The sequence below is a fragment of the Thamnophis elegans genome, chromosome 1, assembly GCF_009769535.1.
Source record: "Thamnophis elegans isolate rThaEle1 chromosome 1, rThaEle1.pri, whole genome shotgun sequence".
In the NCBI taxonomy this organism is placed as follows: Eukaryota; Metazoa; Chordata; class Lepidosauria; order Squamata; family Colubridae; genus Thamnophis; species Thamnophis elegans.
The window spans coordinates 140,615,462-140,635,615 of NC_045541.1; the positions used below are offsets into that span (position 1 = coordinate 140,615,462).

General features: G+C 40.7%; 1 protein-coding gene and 1 pseudogene across 1 annotated transcript in view; both read right to left on the reverse strand.

The window, feature by feature from the left end:
• Positions 1 to 2,801: 2,801 nt before the first annotated feature.
• On the reverse strand, positions 2,802 to 12,204 carry LOC116506172 (annotated as a pseudogene).
• A 3,772-nt stretch (positions 12,205 to 15,976) lies between these two features.
• TC2N (tandem C2 domains, nuclear) overlaps positions 15,977 to 20,154 on the reverse strand; it is a 51,290-nt gene continuing 47,112 nt past the window's right edge. The window contains 1 exon segment of the mRNA XM_032237601.1: positions 15,977 to 19,560. Within this exon segment, the coding sequence (XP_032093492.1) occupies positions 19,450 to 19,560 (111 nt within the window). The 3' untranslated portion in view covers positions 15,977 to 19,449.

The following is a 20,154-nucleotide window of genomic DNA, read 5'->3' on the forward strand; positions in this document are numbered from 1 at the left end:
AGCCCAGAAAGTCACCTTCATCCGGCTCTTCAGTGATCCTTTGCAAGAGAGCTTTGTCTGTATGCTCTGACATGCATACTCTTTCTGGCTTTGAAGCCCTTTTCCCAATATCTCTGACACCTTCCTTTAAATACCAATTGCAGGTCTTAAGAATGTTGCACATGCTTAAGATGCCATAAAGATTCTATTTTCGGACGGGTTTGGTTCTAAGCCAGGAAATGATGAGTGAATCCATTCAGTATAAAAAAACCACATGCAGATAAAGGTGATTTAAGTAATTCTTGGCCCTGTTCACTGTTTATAGCATGCTGAACCATGAGGGAGAGAGAAATGTGTTGTGCAATTACGGTACTTTAACTTGGCCAACTGACTCTATTAAGTGATCCTGGTGGGGTTACCAGGTGAATTTTGCTTTAGTTCCAAACAAAGGTCTGTTTTGGCTAAAACAATGAAAAATGAATGTCATTGTGTGGGGCTAAAGTGACTCCAGTCAGTTAGGTAGCATTTCTTCATTATCACTTTATTTTGTCATTCAGTGAAGAACGATAAAAGGATCTCACTTAACCAGAAAAATGGATATCAAATCAGCAAATACAACTCAGTGTGAACTTTGAAAAAACATTTCCTATAAAATCAGCTTCCACTAAAAGCCAAGTTTAAATTTGTTTATAAGTTCACTTTTCAATTGGTTGAGTCTCTGCTAGCATAGAAACATATATTTTTATTCTATGTCCAAAATTGAGTTTCATCTTGTTATTTAAGGGCTACTTTAGCCAGAGCATGGCTAAAACAGCAACATTTCTTCTTAATAATCTCCCGTTTACTTTTTGACACAAAATATCTTTGTATCACCTTTAAATGATACTTAGTGAAGTAAATGAATAAAGTTGCAGTTAGCTTAACTGCATATCTCAGGGTTCAATTTTTTTTACTACCAGTTCTATGGGCTTGGCTTGGTGGGTGTGGCATGGCTTGGTAGGCATGGCAGGGAAAGTATAATGTAAAATCTCCATTCCCTCCCCACTCCAGGGGAAGGTTACTGATAAATCCACATTCCCTCCCAATCAGCTGGGAGAATAGATGGGGGTGGGGCCAATCAGAGGTGGTATTTACTGGTTCTCCAAACCTCTCAAATTTTACGCTACCAGTTCTCCAGAACTGGCCAGAACCTGCTGAATGCCACCTCTGACCTCGATGCTTTGTCAGTGGGGCAAAGAGCCATAAAACTGAATTAATATAAGTATTTTCTGTGGGCTTGATAGCAACTGAGGAAGAGAGTAGAAAATGTTGTTCCACTTGTGCAGTCTAATTCAGTGTTTTTAGGGCTTGGAAAGTTTCAGATGTGTGGACTTCAACTACCAGAATACAAAAATATTCTGAGTTGGCAAGGAGGACCCGAAGTCGCAACGACACGAACGTGCGATCTCAATGCTCTGAGATCGCAGTCGACACTTTTGTCTCTGGGTGGTCCAAACGGACCTGAACTGTCCCATAGAGACGGTGAACAGGAAGAAAACATCTTGCTGATCACAGGAACATTGCAAAGTCCCTGATTGATCCAAGAGAAGTTCTTCAAGCCAGGGACAAAAAATCCAGCCAAATGGCTGATGAGGTCAGGGAGGCTCCAAAATGGAAGGATACGGAAAGAGAAAGTGTTTTCAGCTGGTGAGGAATTTTTACTGTTTTAAAAGTGACTGCCTATAAAAAAAACTTAAAATTAATTTAAATTGGAGAACAGAAGAAATAAGTGGCGGAATTAAATTTGGACTCTTTTTTTCAATATATTTTTATTATTTTTACATTTAAAACAATGCAGTACCGCGAAGTTGAAGTGACCATACATTCACATTATATACAGCTAGTCTCAACCATTAACAATTAGCCTACTTAATACATTATCTATCCTTCTGTCCAATCACAATATATACAGTTTTTTCCAGTCTTGTAACCTTATCTTATACCAGTCATAAAATCTGTTCCAGACTTCAAAATATGCTGATTCCCCTTTATTTTTAAGTTCAAGAATGAGCCTATCTGCTTCCGCACAGGCCAACACTTTTCTGATTATATCTAGCTGTGAGAGTGTATTTTCTTTTTTCCAATATTGTGCATAAGTTATGCGTGCCACTATTAGTATATGTATAATTAAATAAAGTGTATCTTTCTTAAACCCCTCTGGTATTATACCTAGGAGAAAAATTTCCGGTTTAAACAAGATTTGGTCTTCCACCATTTGTTCTAACCATGATTGAATCATTTTTCAATAATTTTTGCCTCATTACACGTCCACCACATATGATAAAAAGTGCCTGGTGGTTTTTTTTACACTTCCAACAATTTGGGGCCAGATTTTTAAACATTTTGGAGAGCTATGCTGGGGGAAGATGCCATCTGTAGAACATCTTATAAAGATTTTCTTTATACGCCGTAGCCATTGTTAGTTTCTGATTAAGTATCCAAAGTTTTTCCCACTTAGCCAATTCCACATTGTAACCAAAATTTTTCACCCAGGCGACCATAGTTTCTTTGACATGTTCCTCCTCTAACTTGTATTCCAACAAAAATCTATACAACACTTTGATCAGCCTGTTTTCTGTCTGTATCTAAAGTGTATTTAATGTTGTGTAGTCTTTGGCAATACCTTCCTTCTTCCTATCCTGTGCAAACCTTGACTGTATCTGTAAATAAGACCACCATTCTACTTGTACCCCTTGTGATGTCAATTCTGATCTAGTTTTAATCTCCCCCTGTCTGTTCAATAACTCTTTATATATAACTATATTTTCCATATTCATTAAATTTGGATGTATTTATACTTCCATCGTAGATAGCCAAATGGGTATTTTGGTGTAGTGGTCATGTTTAATTTTGTTTCATATTAATAACAGAGACTGTCTGATATAATGTCTACTGAAATATTCCTTCCAATTTGAGTAATCTTTATAATCTCAACATTATCCATTCTCTTAGCCATGTAAGAGTGGCCGCAGTATAATAAAGTTCCCAATCTGGTATGCCAAATCCTCCTTTTTCCTTAGTGTCTTGCATAGCCTTGAGTTTTATTCTTGGTTTTCTTCCCTGCCAAATAAATTTTGAAACCAGTTGATTCAAGTCCTTAAAAAAATCTTTTTCTAATTTAATGGGAATATTCTGAAATAGGAAAATAAATTTGGGTAATACATTCATTTTTATGACTGCGATCCTACCCATCAGGGACAGTTGTAGGTTTTTCCACCTTTCTAAGTCTTTCTTAGTTTTATTGATCAAATTAATATAGTTATCTTCTTTGATGGTTACACAACTCGCAGATAAATGTATATCAAGATATTTGACTTTTTTGACAGTTTGGATACCAAATTTCTTCGTTAACTCCTCTTTCGCTTTTGATGTCATATTTTTAACCAGCATTTTAGTCTTTGTCATATTTACCTTTAAACCCGCTATTTTCCCATACTCTGTCAATTCCTCAATAAGTTTTATTGACTTTATAGGATCCTCTAACACAAACACTAGATCTTCTGCAAAGGCCTGTAATTTAAATTGTTCCTTTTTGATTTCTAGTCCCTTTATCTGTTCCGCTTTACATATATTCCTGGCTAAAACTTCTAAGGTTAATATAAACAGTAGTGGGGATAATGGACAACCTTGTCTTGTACCTTTCTGGATTGCTATACTTTACGTTAATTGACCATTAATTATTACTTTGGCTTTTGGATTTGTGTATATTGCTCTAATTGTATTTATAAATTTATCCCCAAATTCCATGTGTTTCAATTGTTGATGCAAAAATTCCCAGTTCACGTTATCGAATGCCTTTTGGGCATCGAGAAAAAATAGTGCAACCTGTTTTTCATTATGCACTTCATAATATTCAAGGATGTTCAGGATAATTCTCATATTGTTTTTAATTTCTCTTCTGGGGAGGAATCCATTTTGATCTCTGTGGATGAATGATATAAGGAATTTTTTCAACTGTTCTGCTATTATTAGAGCAAAACTTAGCAAAATTTAGTGATAATAGATATAGTTGAATAAATAATTGATAATGATAATAATGTTTACAATGTGTAGTGTTATGAGAAGTAATAACTGGATATGAATATTGAATGGCACCCATGAAAGGAAGATTAGAAACCCTTTTGGATTATATATAAAGATTAATAATAATAATAAAAAAAGAATTAAGTTAGATTCAGTTAAGTCTTGATTACTAGGGGGGAAATGATATGATGCAGGATATAGTCAAATAAAGGAGGCTTAATGATAATAACGTGTATGTGTGTGTGTATATATATATATATATATATATATATATATGTATGTATGTATGTATGTATGTATGTATGTATGTATGTATGTATACAATATAAGGAAATGAGATGTAAATTGTAAACAATGATTTTAAAAGAAGGATAGAAAACTTTGTTATTAAATATTATAAATGTTTAGCTAGAATAGGATATAAGGATTTAGTGTCATTGGAGGATTTTAGAAATAGTAAATGAAATGCCAATATGTGGTTATGTATTAAATCTTGGTATATTTTATGATGAAGGACGTTTAAACAACTATAGTCAAATGAAAATGGAGGTATGATGACGGTAACGTATAAATATTTGAGTTAAAATACTTGAGTTAATATGAATTATGCTTGATGACTATGGAAGAGATGCACGAAAGCCTTTTGTAACCAACTGATACACTTTCTACAGTATGTAAAAAAGGAAGATTTTATGTGTTGTGTTTGTTTTGAAAAATAAAAGTAAAAAACTTAAAAAAATATTCTGAGAGTTGGTCCATCCATCTTAAAATTGCCAAGTTTGAAAAAACATTTGTCTAATTGGTCTTATCGCAGCCAGAAGCAAATCAGTTAGATTGCAGAATCTACTGGCTGGACTTGATGTTCATAAGTTTCATTCAGATCTGACTGACCCATAGAGCTCCAACTCTATGAAGCTCTCTAAACATTGTTTGCTATCTATTTTTTTCTTTTTCTTTTTTTGGACGACTGTTAAGGCATCCCAATGTAAATTATCTTAATAACCATTACATCACTTTGGTTGTAGAGTGTTAGATTAAATCCAAGGTTTGGATGTAGGTGTGAAGTTGTGAAATTTCAAAACCTCATCCCAAGTTTGAGGGCTGATTAGCTAATTTTCCTCCATTAGCAGATGGCAAGAAAAGACATCTACTATAGTTCATGCCATCAAACCTAAATTCCTGGAGTATCTGGAAATTATCCAACACATGAGCTCTCAGAAGATTAGTCAAAGCATGGAAGACAAATCTGGATGCTATTGTGCACCTGGCATTTCGTAAAATTGTTATCAGGTGTTCGCTGCCCAGAGTCTCTTTCATGTGAGATGGATAGATAAATCAGTATGGTTGTTCCAATAGAAGAGTGTATATGTAGGTCAGGTTGAAACTGATGGGTTTTTTGTGATCTATGAACCTGGTTATTTGCTTGCAGATGTTTCATTTTTTTTACTACCGGTTCACTTGTGTGCGCACGCAGCAGTCCAGGCAGGTGGGTGGAGCCTCCCACCACCATTACTACCGGTTCGCCCAATCCGGGCTGAATTGTGAGCAACCCACCTCTGTTGTAGAGACTACCATATAATTGTGTCCAAGATTTTCCCATCAACTAAATTACTGTATCAATTCTAGTTAGATACTTCTTTCACCTTTCCATTTTTGCTATGGCCATATTTTGGACATATATTTTCTGCTGTAATTGAAGTATACTTTTATACTACTGCATATAAATTATGAATATATAAATCCAAATTAGACTTGAAAATATTTCTTCGATTGAAGTGTGAATCACACTTCAATACATTTATGGAATTTGCATGCTGTCAAATTCAATTGGATTCATAGTAGTTTACGGAACAAATAAAAAACCCACAGTACAACATGAAAATGAAATAATAAAAGATGTATAATAAAATATAAAAAATAACACTGAAACATCTATCACAATTTCAATCAGTAAACATTATATAATTATTCTCATGCTATACTTACATCAACAATACAAATTAAATTAGAGAACAGATAACAATACAGAAGAAATCCACAGAGGACAATCTCATTATTATATACAAGATAATATTCCACTAAGGCTCTCCATAAAAAATTTGCTTCCATTGCCTTCTAAAATTTTATCACCATGGAGACTAACATAATATCCAAATAGAGTTGTATTTTATAATATAAGTGCCTTAAAAACATTGTTTCTAGCTTTAGATTCCCTTTACTTCATGAAAATGTAGAACTTCCAAATTCTTTTCCCATTATGACCATGTCAAATAGATAAAGTCTAGTCAAAGAAGATGCTTCAAATGCCAAACTGTAGATGGATTTATAAGTTAAAGCCAGGTCTTTCAATGGCCCTAAGAAACCTATTAGCAAGTAGAGCAAGCCTTGAGCACAGGAGTAATATCCTCAAGACAATCAGTATCTGTCAACAGTTGTATTTTGTATCAATTATAGATACAAAATATAGAAGTTGTCAAAGGCAGCCCTATAAAGAGGTGATTAGTGCATAGTGATGAGGTCCTGAGTTACTGTTGCAGTACTGTTGCGCTGTAGGTAAGGTTGTTACCACCAAAACAGCCATAGCCTCATTCACATGACAGCTTGAGACATTGCTGCTACCAGTCAATGGATATCTAGGTCTGTGTGAATGTTTGGTTGACCTGCAAATACTTGGTGGTACAATATTTTGTAGTTTAGATCTGGAACACAACTCCACGTTTGGAGTTGGAGCATGACAACATTTCCTTCCTTCCTTCCTTCCTTCCTTCTTTCCTTCCTTCCTTCCTTCCTTCCTTCCTTCCTTCCTTGTAATTAGAAGCACTGCCCTACAGGTGACCAAGTGTGAGTTATTTCCATATGCAATTTGGGTTGAAAGGCGAATGAATTGTTGCTGGCTGGCAGCAACAGTGCATCACCTTTTGGAACTCATATCTGGCCTGGTATTGGAATCTTCCGCATGTTCAGTATTGACATCTTCAATCGCCATGCCTTGAAATTACATTTTGGTTGGGCTTAAGGTCACATGAGACAAGCCTTATTCTGCACTCAACCTCCAGGAGTAAAACTGGATGGATTACTGTGATCCATCCCAAGCACCTGGAGGATGGTGGATTTTTGAATGTCCTTGAGGATTTCCCCAGATATCAGAAAGGAAGATTTACCACATCTCTAATTTTGCTTTGGAATTCTTCTCTCGAGAGCATTGGGTGAAATTGTTCCCTCAGGTGGCCTACCCTAATTTGCAGATCTCTTTGGAAAACCAAAGAGCTCCAGGGAATGAGACAGTTGAAGAAACAATATAGCAGGGGTACCATAAAAGAATAAATGTGATCAAAGAAATGAATATACTATATCTTTAAGTGTTGTGGCCAAGCAGGAGTCGTTGGAGCTGCCACCAGACTCTGACAGCAAGGGGCCCTATGAGTCGGCTCTGGATGATGTGGAGGACCTTGGTCAGGCTTCCGACTCCGAGCAGGGATCAGAGAGGCTGGTTGGCCACCAGGAGGTGCCTGAGGCCTGGAGCAGTGGTGAAAACCAAAGGGAGTGTGCTCCTGAAGTCAAGCCTTGGAGCAGTGGGGAGGAGACAAGGGAGTGTGATCCTGATGTCATGCATTGGAGCAATGGGGAGGAGACTAGGGAGTTGGTTCTGGATGCCTGGCAATGGAGGGCTAATAAGCGTAAAGAACAGTTACGCAGTTACAGGAGATAATTGAACTCAGGTGGTGGTAATTAGGCTCCTCTCAAGACTATAAAAGGAATGACTTTCCACAAGCTGTTCGCAGGAATCAATGTATTTACTAGAGCTGGAGAAGCTATTGAGGTTTTCTTGGCAGGCTGGATTGCTGCCAAGGTCTAATCTGTGCTAGATTGCTGCCAAGGTCTCCTCTGTGTATTAATAAATCCTTGCTGTATCTTTGTCTCGCCGTGCTTTGGTGTACAGAGAGGGGATCAGAACATTTAATATTATTACTTCTATATTTTACTGCACCTCCTGTAAAGTACCATTAAGTTGATTCTTATTTTGGGGGTAAAAATAGAAAAGCCAATCTTCTTACTGACTGCTGCCACATATTTGTGAGACTGTTTGCAGATTGACCGTTGTCTTACCTGAACGGTCCTTCTATGGGTGCTGCGAGGGGAATCCAATCATGGGTTAACTTTGTCCATTAGCCTGGAGACTGAGTATGTAAATTTTGACCACGCCTCCTCTGACTGGGAACCGGTCGCGAGAGACTGTCGTACGCCAACACAATACAGGCCTTCAACCATCGGCCGATGGTGTGGGAAGACACTTTCTGTCCCATGGACGATGGCTGGAAGGAAACGAACAGTGCCTCCGACCTTCTGAACGACGCCGTGTGCTTCACGTAACGTCGGAGAGCCCTACGAACATCCAGATGGTGCCACTGGCATTCCTGAGGATGGGAGGGATGCAGACAAAAGTTCAGCAGGACGAGTTCCTGAGCCCTGTGGAATAATGAGTTGATCTTAGGAAGGAAGGTCGGGTCCAAACGAAGCACCACTCTGTTCGGATGGAAGATGCAAAGATCCGCACGAACAGAGAGCGCAGCCAACTCCAACACTCTTCTGGCCGAAGTAATGGTCACCAGAAACACAGTCTTGAGTGTCAGCAACCGAAGACTGATGGAGTGGATGGGCTCAAAGGGGGCAGATGTGAGCGCTCTGAGAACTAAGGTCAAGTCCCATGTGGGATAACGGTGCACCGTCGGCGGTCATAAGTTAGAAGCACCCTTCAAAAAAGTTCTGACCCACAAGTGCTGAGACAAGGAACGACCTTGACCTCCTCCAATCACTGTGGACAAGGCTGTGACCTGCCGGCGGAGTGTGTTTGGCGCCAGACCCTTGTTGAGACCGGATTGCAAAAAGTCCAAAACTTGGGGCACCGAGGCCGTGATGGGGTCGATCCCGGTTCGGCGGCACCACCAACAGAAGGCCTGCCATGTGGCCTTGTAAATATGAGTAGTGGATGGATGACGGGCCGCTTGTATAGTGTCAATAACATCACTGGAATAATGAAGGGCCGTTAAAATAGCCCGCTCACATGCCACACGGCTAACTGTAGCAACTGGGGGTTCGGGTGGATGAGAACTCCCTGGTTGAGCTGGATCTGATCGTCCGGAATCCTCCAAGGATGCGAAACTGACAGATGGACGAGGTCTGCGTACCAGGGCCGTCTGGACCACATCGGAGCGACTAGCAGCACTTCCGCCTGCTCTGTCAAGATCTTCTGAATGACCAACGGAAGGATCAGAAGAGGGGGAAAGGTGTAGAGAAGGCCGGCTGGCCATGGACTGTGCAGAGCATCCACCCTCTCCGCTCCGGGAGCCTGGTACCTGGTGTAAAAGCGTGGCAGTTGTGCGTTGTGCGGATGCACAAACAGGTCCACCTCAGGTCGGCCGAACCAGCGAGAGAGCTCCTTGAAGAGAACGGGGTGAAGTTGCCACTCCCCTTGATCCACAGTGGCTCTGCTCAGCCAATCTGCCTGCATGTTGGCCACGCCCGAGATGTGCTCCACCCGAATCAACAAGAGTCTGGTCTCCGCCCAATGGTGCAACTTCTCCGCCTCCAGCATCAGGGCCCTGGTGTGGGTGCCCCCCTAACGGTTGACGTGAGCCTTGGAGGCCACATTGTCAGTCAAGACCAACATGTGGTTGTGTGTCACAATGTCCCGAAACTCTAGAAGGGCTAGGCGGATGGCGCACAGCTCTAGCCAATTTATGCTGTTTGTCAATTCCTGGTCCGACCAGCGCCCTTGAGCCACTCTGTCCAGGGCGTGGCTCCCCATCCAAACAGGCTGGCATCCGTCGTGACCTGGATGCATTCCGATTCCTTGAAGGGGCATCCTTGGAGAAGTCTGGAGGACATCCACCAATGCAGGGACCTGAGGGGCTTGCTCGGAAGTCGCACCTTGATCTGAGAATGACTGGTGTGCACTCTCTGGAAGGGTAGTAGAGCGGACGCGCATGGAACCTGGCCCAGGGAACAACATTGATGCAGGAAATCATCTTCCCCAGCAGTTTGGACAGCATCGCTAGCGGGAACAGTCTCTGGGATAGCACTTGATGTGCCAGGTGTTGTATGCTCTGCCGTCTCTCCGGAGACAGGGAAACCTCGCATGTCACGGAGTTGATGATGGTCCCTAGGTGAAGTAGGGATGTGGTTGGATGCAAATGGCTTTTGGGCAGGTTGAGGACAAACCCATGACTGCGCAGTGAGTCCATCGTGACTTGCAAATCCCTGGTCTCGAGAGGGTGACAGCACCAATATGTCGTCTAAATAACAGTTGACGTGTATTGGGATCGAGCGAAGGGAGGCTGCCACCATGGCCTGGAGCTTGGTGAACGTGCGCGGAACCGAGGATAGGCCAAAAGGCAAGGCCCGATATTGAAAATGGCGGCCATTGAATTGAAACCTCAGAAACTTCCGATGCGCCGGATGTATGGGCACATGGAGGTACGCTTCCTTGATATCGACTGATGTCATCATGTCGCCTTGGCGGATGGAGGCCAATATGCTCTTGAGAGATTGCATTTTGAATTTTTGGTATTTGATGTAATGATTGAGCCATTTCAAATCTAGGATAGCCCTCCATCCCCCAGAGTTCCTTGGTACTAGGAACAAGATGGAATAGAACCCTAGGCCTTCCTGCCCCTTGGGCACTTGTTCTATGGCCCTGATGGTAAGAAGATGGTGTATCTCGGCGTCCATGAGGCGCCGCTTTGTCGGGCACCTGGGCACGGGGCACCGGATGAACCTTCTCGGGGGGATGGAGAGAAATTCTAAAGTGAGGCCCAGTCTCACGACCTGAAGGGCCCAGGCATCAGACGTGATCTCCGCCCACTGATGAGCGAAGGCCAGGAGACGCCCCCCTATGGGACCTACCCCCTGCGAGTCACCGGTACCTCCGAAAGGACCGGTTGCCTGCTCCACGGAAGGGCCTTCTATTCTGGGATTGCGCCTGATTCTGTTGGCGACCCCTATCCCTGGTTCCGGCGCGGTCCTGGCCGCGATCCTGCACCTGGGAAAAACCCCTGGTGTAGTTGGGAATATAGGGAGCAGGGGTGAATCCCGAGTCCCCAGCCCGAAAGGGCTGTCGCCTATTATAAGGCTGCTGCCTCCTATTGGCACGACCACTGGTAGAAGGGAGGACCTTGCACTTATCCCTTGTCTCAATGAGGATGGGATCCAGAACTGAACCAAACATGGCTCCGCGAGGCACCACTTAGACTTGACATCAGCCTGCCAATGGTGAAGCCATAGCAAACGCCGAGATGCCACATTAGAGACTATGGCCCGGGAAGCAAACTTCGCTGCACTAAGAGTGGCATCCGCTGAAAACTCCAATACCGCCATCAGTTTGGTGATATCCTGATGAAGGCGCATTTCCTCCGGGGCAAGCCTACTCTGCAACTGCTTAAGCCAAACCAAGGAAGTCCTATTAAAGAAGGAAGCTGCAGTGGCTGAGCGTAAAGCCCAGACCGCAGCCTGATGGGTCTTGCGAATGACCGTCTCGGCCTTGCGATCCTCAGCCTTCAAGCCCTCTGAAATTTCCCAAGGAATTAATGCTGGCGAGGCAAGAGCAGCAATAGGGGCATCTACGGTGGGAAACTGAAGGAGACCCTCCAATTCTGGAGTAGACGTATATAGCTTCCTATCCCCATTACCGGGGAGGTTAACCGCAGTCGGTTCATCCCACTGCTTTTGAATCAAATCAAGAAAGAGCTTGGGAGATGGAATAACATCCTGCAAGGCCACCTGTTCAGCAAAGAGGTGCTCAGTGGCATCCAGACCCACAGCTGTACTCTCCTTAGAAGCCACCTCCCCCATGTGGGTGGTGGTCTTGGCCTTATACAGTAAAGATTTGAACAGAGCATGCCGGAATAGCCCAGGGGCAGTAGGCTGGTCTCTAGGTAGGCCTTCATCATTGGAAAATTCCCTATCAATAAGTTCACCTTCCTCCACTAAAGCCGATTCCTCACTAAATACCGAGGGCAGAGGTGAAGGAGGATCTGTTTGCAGAAGGGAGGAATCCCCTTGCACTACCTGGGGAACTAGGCCCGAGTGGGCCGCAATGGGCCTAGGAGCCTGGGCCCTACGCAGTAACTCTGCATCCACTCCCTTGGAAATAGCCTCGGATATCATGAGGTATAAATCAGTAGGGAGGCCTAAATCTTGGCCCTCCATAGGCCTGAGGCCTGCAGCTGTGGGCGTGAATGTGGCAGAAGGGCCAGCACGCAAGGGTGAATGAAGAGAAGCCCCACTAGCCTCTGAAATAATTGGGGGGGAGGCCCAAAAACCCTCAGGGAGTGGAGCCTGGGGCAGCTGAATATCAGGAGACCAACCCTGCTCATGTACACGCACCGGGGAAACACTTTGTGGCACTAGCACCGGGGGTGGACAAATGGGAGCCCCAGAAGCTTTTGGTGGAACCTTGGCCTTGTCTTTGCGCTTTATGCAATTTATCCCGGGCAGGGGATGATGCTCGAGGCCTACTACTGGAGGCCCTGGTGGCGGCCCTGCCGGGCCTAGGGCTAGCCCCCCCCCTCACCAGGGGAACGGGGCTCTGAAACTGGCTCTACAGTATCTTTAGCTACTGATTGATCAGCCATGATATGAGATATTTGAAAGAGCTCAATCACTGAAACAAAGAAATCCAAATTGCGCACCACCACCAAGTCGCCACGTGGAAGCAGAGGCTTAGACAAAGCGACCTCCTCTCTGAGTCAGCAGCCTCAAGTGAGGGAAAGGGGAGGATCGCCAGAACAGCGCAGACCCCAACGCGTGAAATAGCTCACCCCACCTCCTTTCCACGCATACGTGAAATCCCCCTCCAAAATGGCGACCGGCAGCAAGGGCGCGAAATTTAAAATCGCTAATGGCGGGGAGACACAACTGCAGAGCCCCGCAGCCCGCTCAGCAGCTGCTCCGGTGACTGAACGAGGAAGGAAGGACAGCCTGATCAGGCAATCCGCCCGGGAATCGACTGCGCCCGCAGGCGGGCTCCATCCGGCACGAGAACTGCACTGGGAGGCTCTCCCACCCAAATGCGCCGAAGCAAATCAGAGAGCAGGCAGCGAAGCCACTTCCAAAGGCTGGCTCGATCGCCCGGCGCTCCAAGCTGCCGAGTTTCCAATCCTGCAACGTGGGAAGGCAGCAACGGTGAGGAATTGGGCTGGCAAAGATTGCTGCCTCCACCCCAACTAGATAGAAATCCACAGAGGAGCGAACTAATACTGCTAAATCCAAAGAAATCAGGAGAAGTTTGTCAATTAGTCAGAGAGAGAATTGAAAGACGTCTCGTTAGGCTGGACTGAATAAAAAAACTGAATCGGTCCAGTCAGAGGAGGCGTGGTCAAAATTTACATACTCAGTCTCCAAGCTAATGGACAAAGTTAACCCATGATTGGATTCCCCAAGCAGCACACAGGAGAAAAAATTGTTCAGATTTGTTCATAGTTAAATTGGGATCTGAAGAGATGATTCAGGTGACATCTTGCAAAAGTAACTGGGAAGTTGACATATAAACACAAGTAATAATCATCATCATCATCATCATCATCATCATCATCATCATCACTGCATGTGAGGGAATTGAAATGCCCAATGGCCAACTAATTAAATGCAACAAAAATGAAGCCTACAAATATTTAGGCATTCTGCAATTGGATAACATCAAGCATGGAGAAGTAAAAACTATTGTCAGGCGAGAGTACACCAACAGAGTTAGGAAAATTTTGAAATCTAATTTGAATGGTGGAAATACAATCAAGGCCATAAATACCTGAAAATACCAGTTATAAGATACACAGCTGGTATAGTTAACTGGACACAAGCTGATTTGGACATTTTGGACCGAAAAACCAGGAAACTAATGACAATGCACTACAGTTTACATCCACGTGGTGATACTGATAGACTGTACCTGCCCCGAAAATCAGGTGGCAGAGGATTATTACAAGTGAAGCAAATAGTTGAAGAAGAAAAACATGCACTGGCTGATTATTTAAAAGAAAGTCAAGAATATCTATTAAGCGAAGTAAAGAATAAAAATCTACTGAAGGTCCAACAGACGAAACAAGAATACAGAAAAGATGTGATAAAATCAAGAATGGAGAGTTGGCAGAACAAAGCATTGCATGGCCAATTTCTGGAAAAAATGAAAGATAAAGTGGACAGTGAAAAAACTTGGTTATGGTTAACAACAGGTACATTAAAGAAAGAAACAGAGTCACTAATCCTGGCTGCGCAAGAACAAGCTATCCGCACAAACGCCATTAAGGCCAAAATCGAAAAATCCTCTGATGATGCCAAATGCAGTCTTTGCAAAGAAGCTGATGAAACTGTTGATCACATACTCAGCTGCTGTAAAAAAATCGCGCAGACTGATTATCAATTGCGGCACAATTCAGTAGCACAAATGATCCATTGGAATTTGTGCAAAAATTATAATATTAAAACAGCAACAAACTGGTGGGAACATCAGCCTGAAAAAGTCACTGAAAATCAGATGGTCAAGATTTTGTGGGATTTCCGTATACAAACAGACAAAATATTGGCACATAATACACCAGACATCACACTGGTTGAAAAAAATAAGGTCACAATCATAGACAGCGCAATAGACAGGATTGCCGAGAAGGAACATGAAAAAATCGCAAAATATCAGGACTTAAAAATCGAAATTCAACGACTATGGCACAACCAGCAATTGTAATTCAAGTGGTAATTGGCACACTGGGTGCTATTCCAAAAGCACTGGAATTACATTTAAGAGAGTTAAAAATCGACAAAATCACCATCAGTCAAATACAAAAAGCCGCACTGCTTGGATCTGCACGCATATTACAAAAATACGTTACGACGTCCTAGGCCCCTGGGTGGGGCCCGACTAGTAACCAATGCCAAATCCGGCGAAACAACTGGCCACTGTGATACAATTGTATAATAATAATAATCATAACAACAACAACAATGTAGTAATGAGTGACCAGTCAGCAAATGACAAGTTGGAATGTAAAAACTTCTGAAATAATTTTCGACTTCTTAATTTTCAGAATGGTCCTAATTTTAACAACACTAATTACTGAATTAATCAACTTTTTATTTTAAGCATTTTATCATTTTATAAACTGAAATAAAAAGAAGTAATATGGAGAGGCCAACAGAAAAGGAAGAGCTTAGGAAGAGGTCCAAAATGTATCAGGTCTCTTGGTTCAGCATACTGCAGAAGTCAGACCATTTCTAAGGCCAGGTGCTACTTTGAAGCCGTTTATAGCACTTCTACAAAATTAGGTTGTAGAAAGCAGGCTATTCTCAAAAAAATGCAGGTGCCTGCAGAATTGGTGTAACTAGTCATACAAGAAGGCATACTCTGCTAGTTTTCTAATAATTAACCAAAAATATGTCCTGGCAATGTAGCATGTAGGTTAATAATAAGACTTGAAGTGTACTGTACAGCTGTGCCAGGATCCGGGATTATTCATGAGGTAGATTAACAGTGACATCATCGTTAACATTTGGCATCACTAGCTTGTTGGTCAATTCATTTCACACCCTTCTTAAACAAAGTCCTGGCACGAGGCCTGACATGTTGCATAATGTGAAATTCTGGGATACTCAGCTTTACACTATCATCAGGAAGCTCTGAGAAAGAGATTTTTCCCCCCTTTGCTTAAGTTTTGTTCAATAAAATAATTTCTGTGTGTGTGTGTGTGTGTGTGTGTGTGTGTTTGTATGTGCATGTGTATGTCCCCATGTGAAACTCCTCAGGCATGTTTTTATCATTTGAAGAGCATGCCAAATATCTTTGACTAGAGACTTTTGCTAAACAGATCAGGCCACCGAAAGAAGGCAAAGTCAGACTAGAATCTATGTATACAAATGCTTCAATCATTATATTTATTGCATTTATTTATTAAACATATCTATATGACTGCCCAACTCACACAGGGTGACTCTGGGGGGCATCAACACACCCATACATACTGTATACATTCATAAAAATATGCATTAAGATATACATTTATAATAAAACATCTGGTCATTTGTGTATTACAGTACTATAAATTCAGTAAAAATTCTATATATTCTGATATTTGAATGTGAGCTCCCTAGGAGTATTGTTATTGCATGAAGCCCTCATAAAATCTCCATTTATCCTACTAGACAACATGTACAATGTTTATGAAAAAGAAGAAAGAGAGGAAATAAAATACTGTACCAAGACTGTTAAAGCAGCTCTGCTCATTATTTCATTGTTCTAATTTCAGTGATTATTTGCTTTAAAAAGACGCTATTATTCTTTTTACTGCTTACTTTGCAATACAGTAGATTAAAAAAAAAATTTTTCACAGTGACAGACTAATACGACTTTTACTATGAATTGGATGCACATAAAGTACATTGATAATAAAAGTCTTAACCAAAGAACTGCAGGATATTTAAATTTGGATTTAAATTTTTAATGCAACTTCTAACCAATCCATTTTTTTCAACTGTACAATGACAATATTGAATGCATTGCAAGCCACATTTTCTATTTGCTTTTTATTTGCTGGGACCAATGCTCTTCAGAAAGACTAGCTGCTACATCTTACCACTATTTCCTTTGCTCCCCCAGATTTAAATCCAACTAACTTAGCATTTAATTCATATAGGTAGTCCTCAATGTACGACCATAATTGAGCACAGAATTACTGTCTGCTTAACAGCTGCCACAAAAAAGTTCATAAAATCATAAACCATTGCCGTTAAGTAGGTCACCAGGTGACCATGCCTGATTTTTGTAGCAGTAATTAAGCAAACATGGTGATCATTAAGTGAATGTGGTGGGCATTAAGTGAACCTGTTCATCCAATTTTGGTCAGAAACAAATACTCAAAAATGGCAAAAATGGCAATCATACGACCTTTGGATATTGCAAATAGCTGTAAATGCAAGCTGGTTGTCAAGTGTCCAAAATGAGATCACACGACCATATAGGGGTGAAATTGGATCGTAAATATCATTTGGGAAGTCTGTTGTACCTTCAAATGGTTGCTCAATGACTGGTTAAGCAAGGACAGCTTGCATAACAAAATAATAATTTGCTACCTAATTATAATTTTTGAGGATACAGAGACATTTTTTTCTGAATTATTCCAGATTTCATTGTTTTGGAGTAAGTACGGTTCTAGGTCTTCTCCAGTTTTATGTTCCTGTTATTCTTTTCATTTGATTTTCTTAGTATGGCTTTTAGTTTGATCATTTTTTCCTTAATGCATTCTTCCCATCTGTCCTGAACTGTGGTTCTCTATGCTATCATTTTGTAGTTAATACTACCTTTTCTACCCATGCCTTTTTTCCCCTCCTTCCTCATGAAAATCTGGATTCTTCCAGCTAATTGCTCTCAAACTATACTTTCTGATTCATAGTTCATTGTGCACTTAGGACACTCTCTATTTTATGCATCACCGACACCAACAAAATCTGACCAAAACAGAATTCAGATACCAGCCTTTGTTGTTTTTGAAACCAGTGCATTTTAAAATAGTGTAATACTGCCTGTAGCAATTCTTAATGTTTTCAGCAGAGACTGCAGAGAATAGAATTTCTGAAGTTTAATGATCTATAAAAATATCAATTTGCTGGAAATATGTATGGTTTCATTTCTGATCATTGCATATATGCATCCTGTGTACTTTTGATGTTATGAGAAATAGGAATGGTAGTTTGGGAAATGGTTCCCATGGAGGGGGAGTTGGTGTGATGGACTATAATGAAGTGGCAGTCTCTCACGAAGGAAGGAGCATATTCCAGAAAGAGATGGGAGACATGAGGCAGCACATCTTGGTGCTGGAGAGGAGACAGAGGAAGAAAGTAAGGATGGTTACTCCTTAGAACCTCTCAGGGTGCATCCATAAAGCTGGAACTAGTAAGGGTTTATTCTGGCAAGAATCTGTCTGCGATGTGAAAACAAATAAAGAACTGAACTCTGGCTGAATTGTTTCATGCCCTTCTTGGGCATCATAGGACAAATACTCCTGAGATTACATCAGCATGAGGGCTGATGTTAAATGTCCCCTTCCAGGTTCATATGGCAACAGCTTTGAGGCAAACTGAATCCTATTTATTGAAAGCTCAGTGTGAACTGATACTCTAATGAAAGAGGCAACAAAGGCATTCAAGTTAAATCATGCATTTCAAATCCCCATGAAGGTTTTTCAGATGTTACTGATCTGTTTTTCCCAATGGCTGCACAGTGCCTATTTCAACCATCAAACCTTTTGCCAAACATCTCAGTTGTCAAGATACTGCATTGCATGCAGTAAATGCAGATCCTTGTGCCTTAAAATGCTTTATCTCTATTAAAATAATCAGGGTACCTGCTTGATTATGGCCATTGGTCTCACATGGTTCAGATTTTGGCATCTGGGCACTCTACAAAACTGTATAAGTGGTGCCAGTTTAGTTATCCATGGACTTGTTTAACATATAAGCTCTATTAGCCTTTATTTATTATTTTAAAATACTGAAGGGTGGGAAGGTACGTATTTTTTAAAATAATTGGTTAGAATCATGATTACATATTTTGTTGTTTTTTTCATTTTATAAGGACTGATGAATTCAGCTTTCCTAAAACACAGAATACTGGGTCCCTGTTAGTTTTAAATATGATATCAGATTCTACTGAATTTCATAATTGGAATACTTCTTATTAATCTATCTCTATTCAAAACAGTAAAGCAAATTTTATGCTGAAGAACTGTAAAATCGAATTCATTAACAAAAGAATTGTTACCTGCCCATGTCTCAAATTTACTATCCAACACAACAATTATTCTTAAAAATTTCCTTGAAATGTTTATTTCAATTTAAATGGTAAAGTATTATTTCTACCTCCCTGCCTACCTTACTCACTTGTTCAACATGTTGGTGGAAATAATAAAGTGTTCACAGAATACTTTTAGAAGCAAAACAATAGTTGGAACATGGTTGTCATGGAGCGAAATCTTCTTGAAGGATAGTCCTTCACTGGTATTTTTCATGAAAATTTATACAAAGTTTTGAAATTAATTTAAAATTAAATTAATTTAAAAATATTTTTTTAAAATATAAATATTAAAATGTTTTACATGTAAGCCTTATAGAATAACAGTCAATTAATAATCAAGCCATTATTTTTTCAACATGGCTTTTGAATTTTCATGTACTTTGCTAGGATTTCCAACTTCCTTTTTCAATTCTATTGCTTCCTCTGTGATTTTCTTGGGCAGATGTTATTGTATGCATCCATATAGATATCTCTTTTCTGTCTCTTTGTTGTCTGATGGCTGGTAATTTTAAATAAGTGCAAAAGTCTCTGGGCTCAAGTCCAAATCAGTACCAAAAGGACTGTTCAAAGCAGTATCATGCTGGAATGATATTATGCCATTTAACCACAACCTTCTCTGGATTAGCAATTGTGTCCATCCATTGATCAGCAGCTTCTGCACTGTTGCTGTCACTGCTTAACCAAACCTGCATGATAAGGAAAACAAAGAATCATTATAAAGATGACGCCAAAAGCTGTTTTGACATTTATCTTGATCAGTGTATAAAAATCATGTTTATATAATATAGAAAATGAATCAAGAACATGTATGATAAGATGAGTGACAGCATGTGCTGATAAAATATGCATTTCATTAAAATGGATTTTAAAAAGATTATGTTATCTTTTATTTTGTTTTTAGGATTTTGAAAAAAAATTACATAGGCTGAAATTTTTACATTCCATGATCTGGAGATTTCTGCTTCAATACCTTCGTAGCATTTAATCTTTATCTCCTAATAATACTTTACCTGTGTCCTATAAAATTGCATTCTCTTTCTAATAGTGATTCTTCTAGCTTATTAAGATTGTTTTGATTATCATTTCTATTTTCTATTAGGTATTGTATTTTATGTCATGCCATCTGTAAAATCTACAAATAACTTACCTTCAAAATTTAGCTTTATTGAATTCAATTTATGATATCTATAGTTTTGTGTTGGATGGATGGATGGATGGATGGATGGATGGATGGATGGATGGATGGATGGATGTGGCTTTTGAACTATTCACAAATTTAT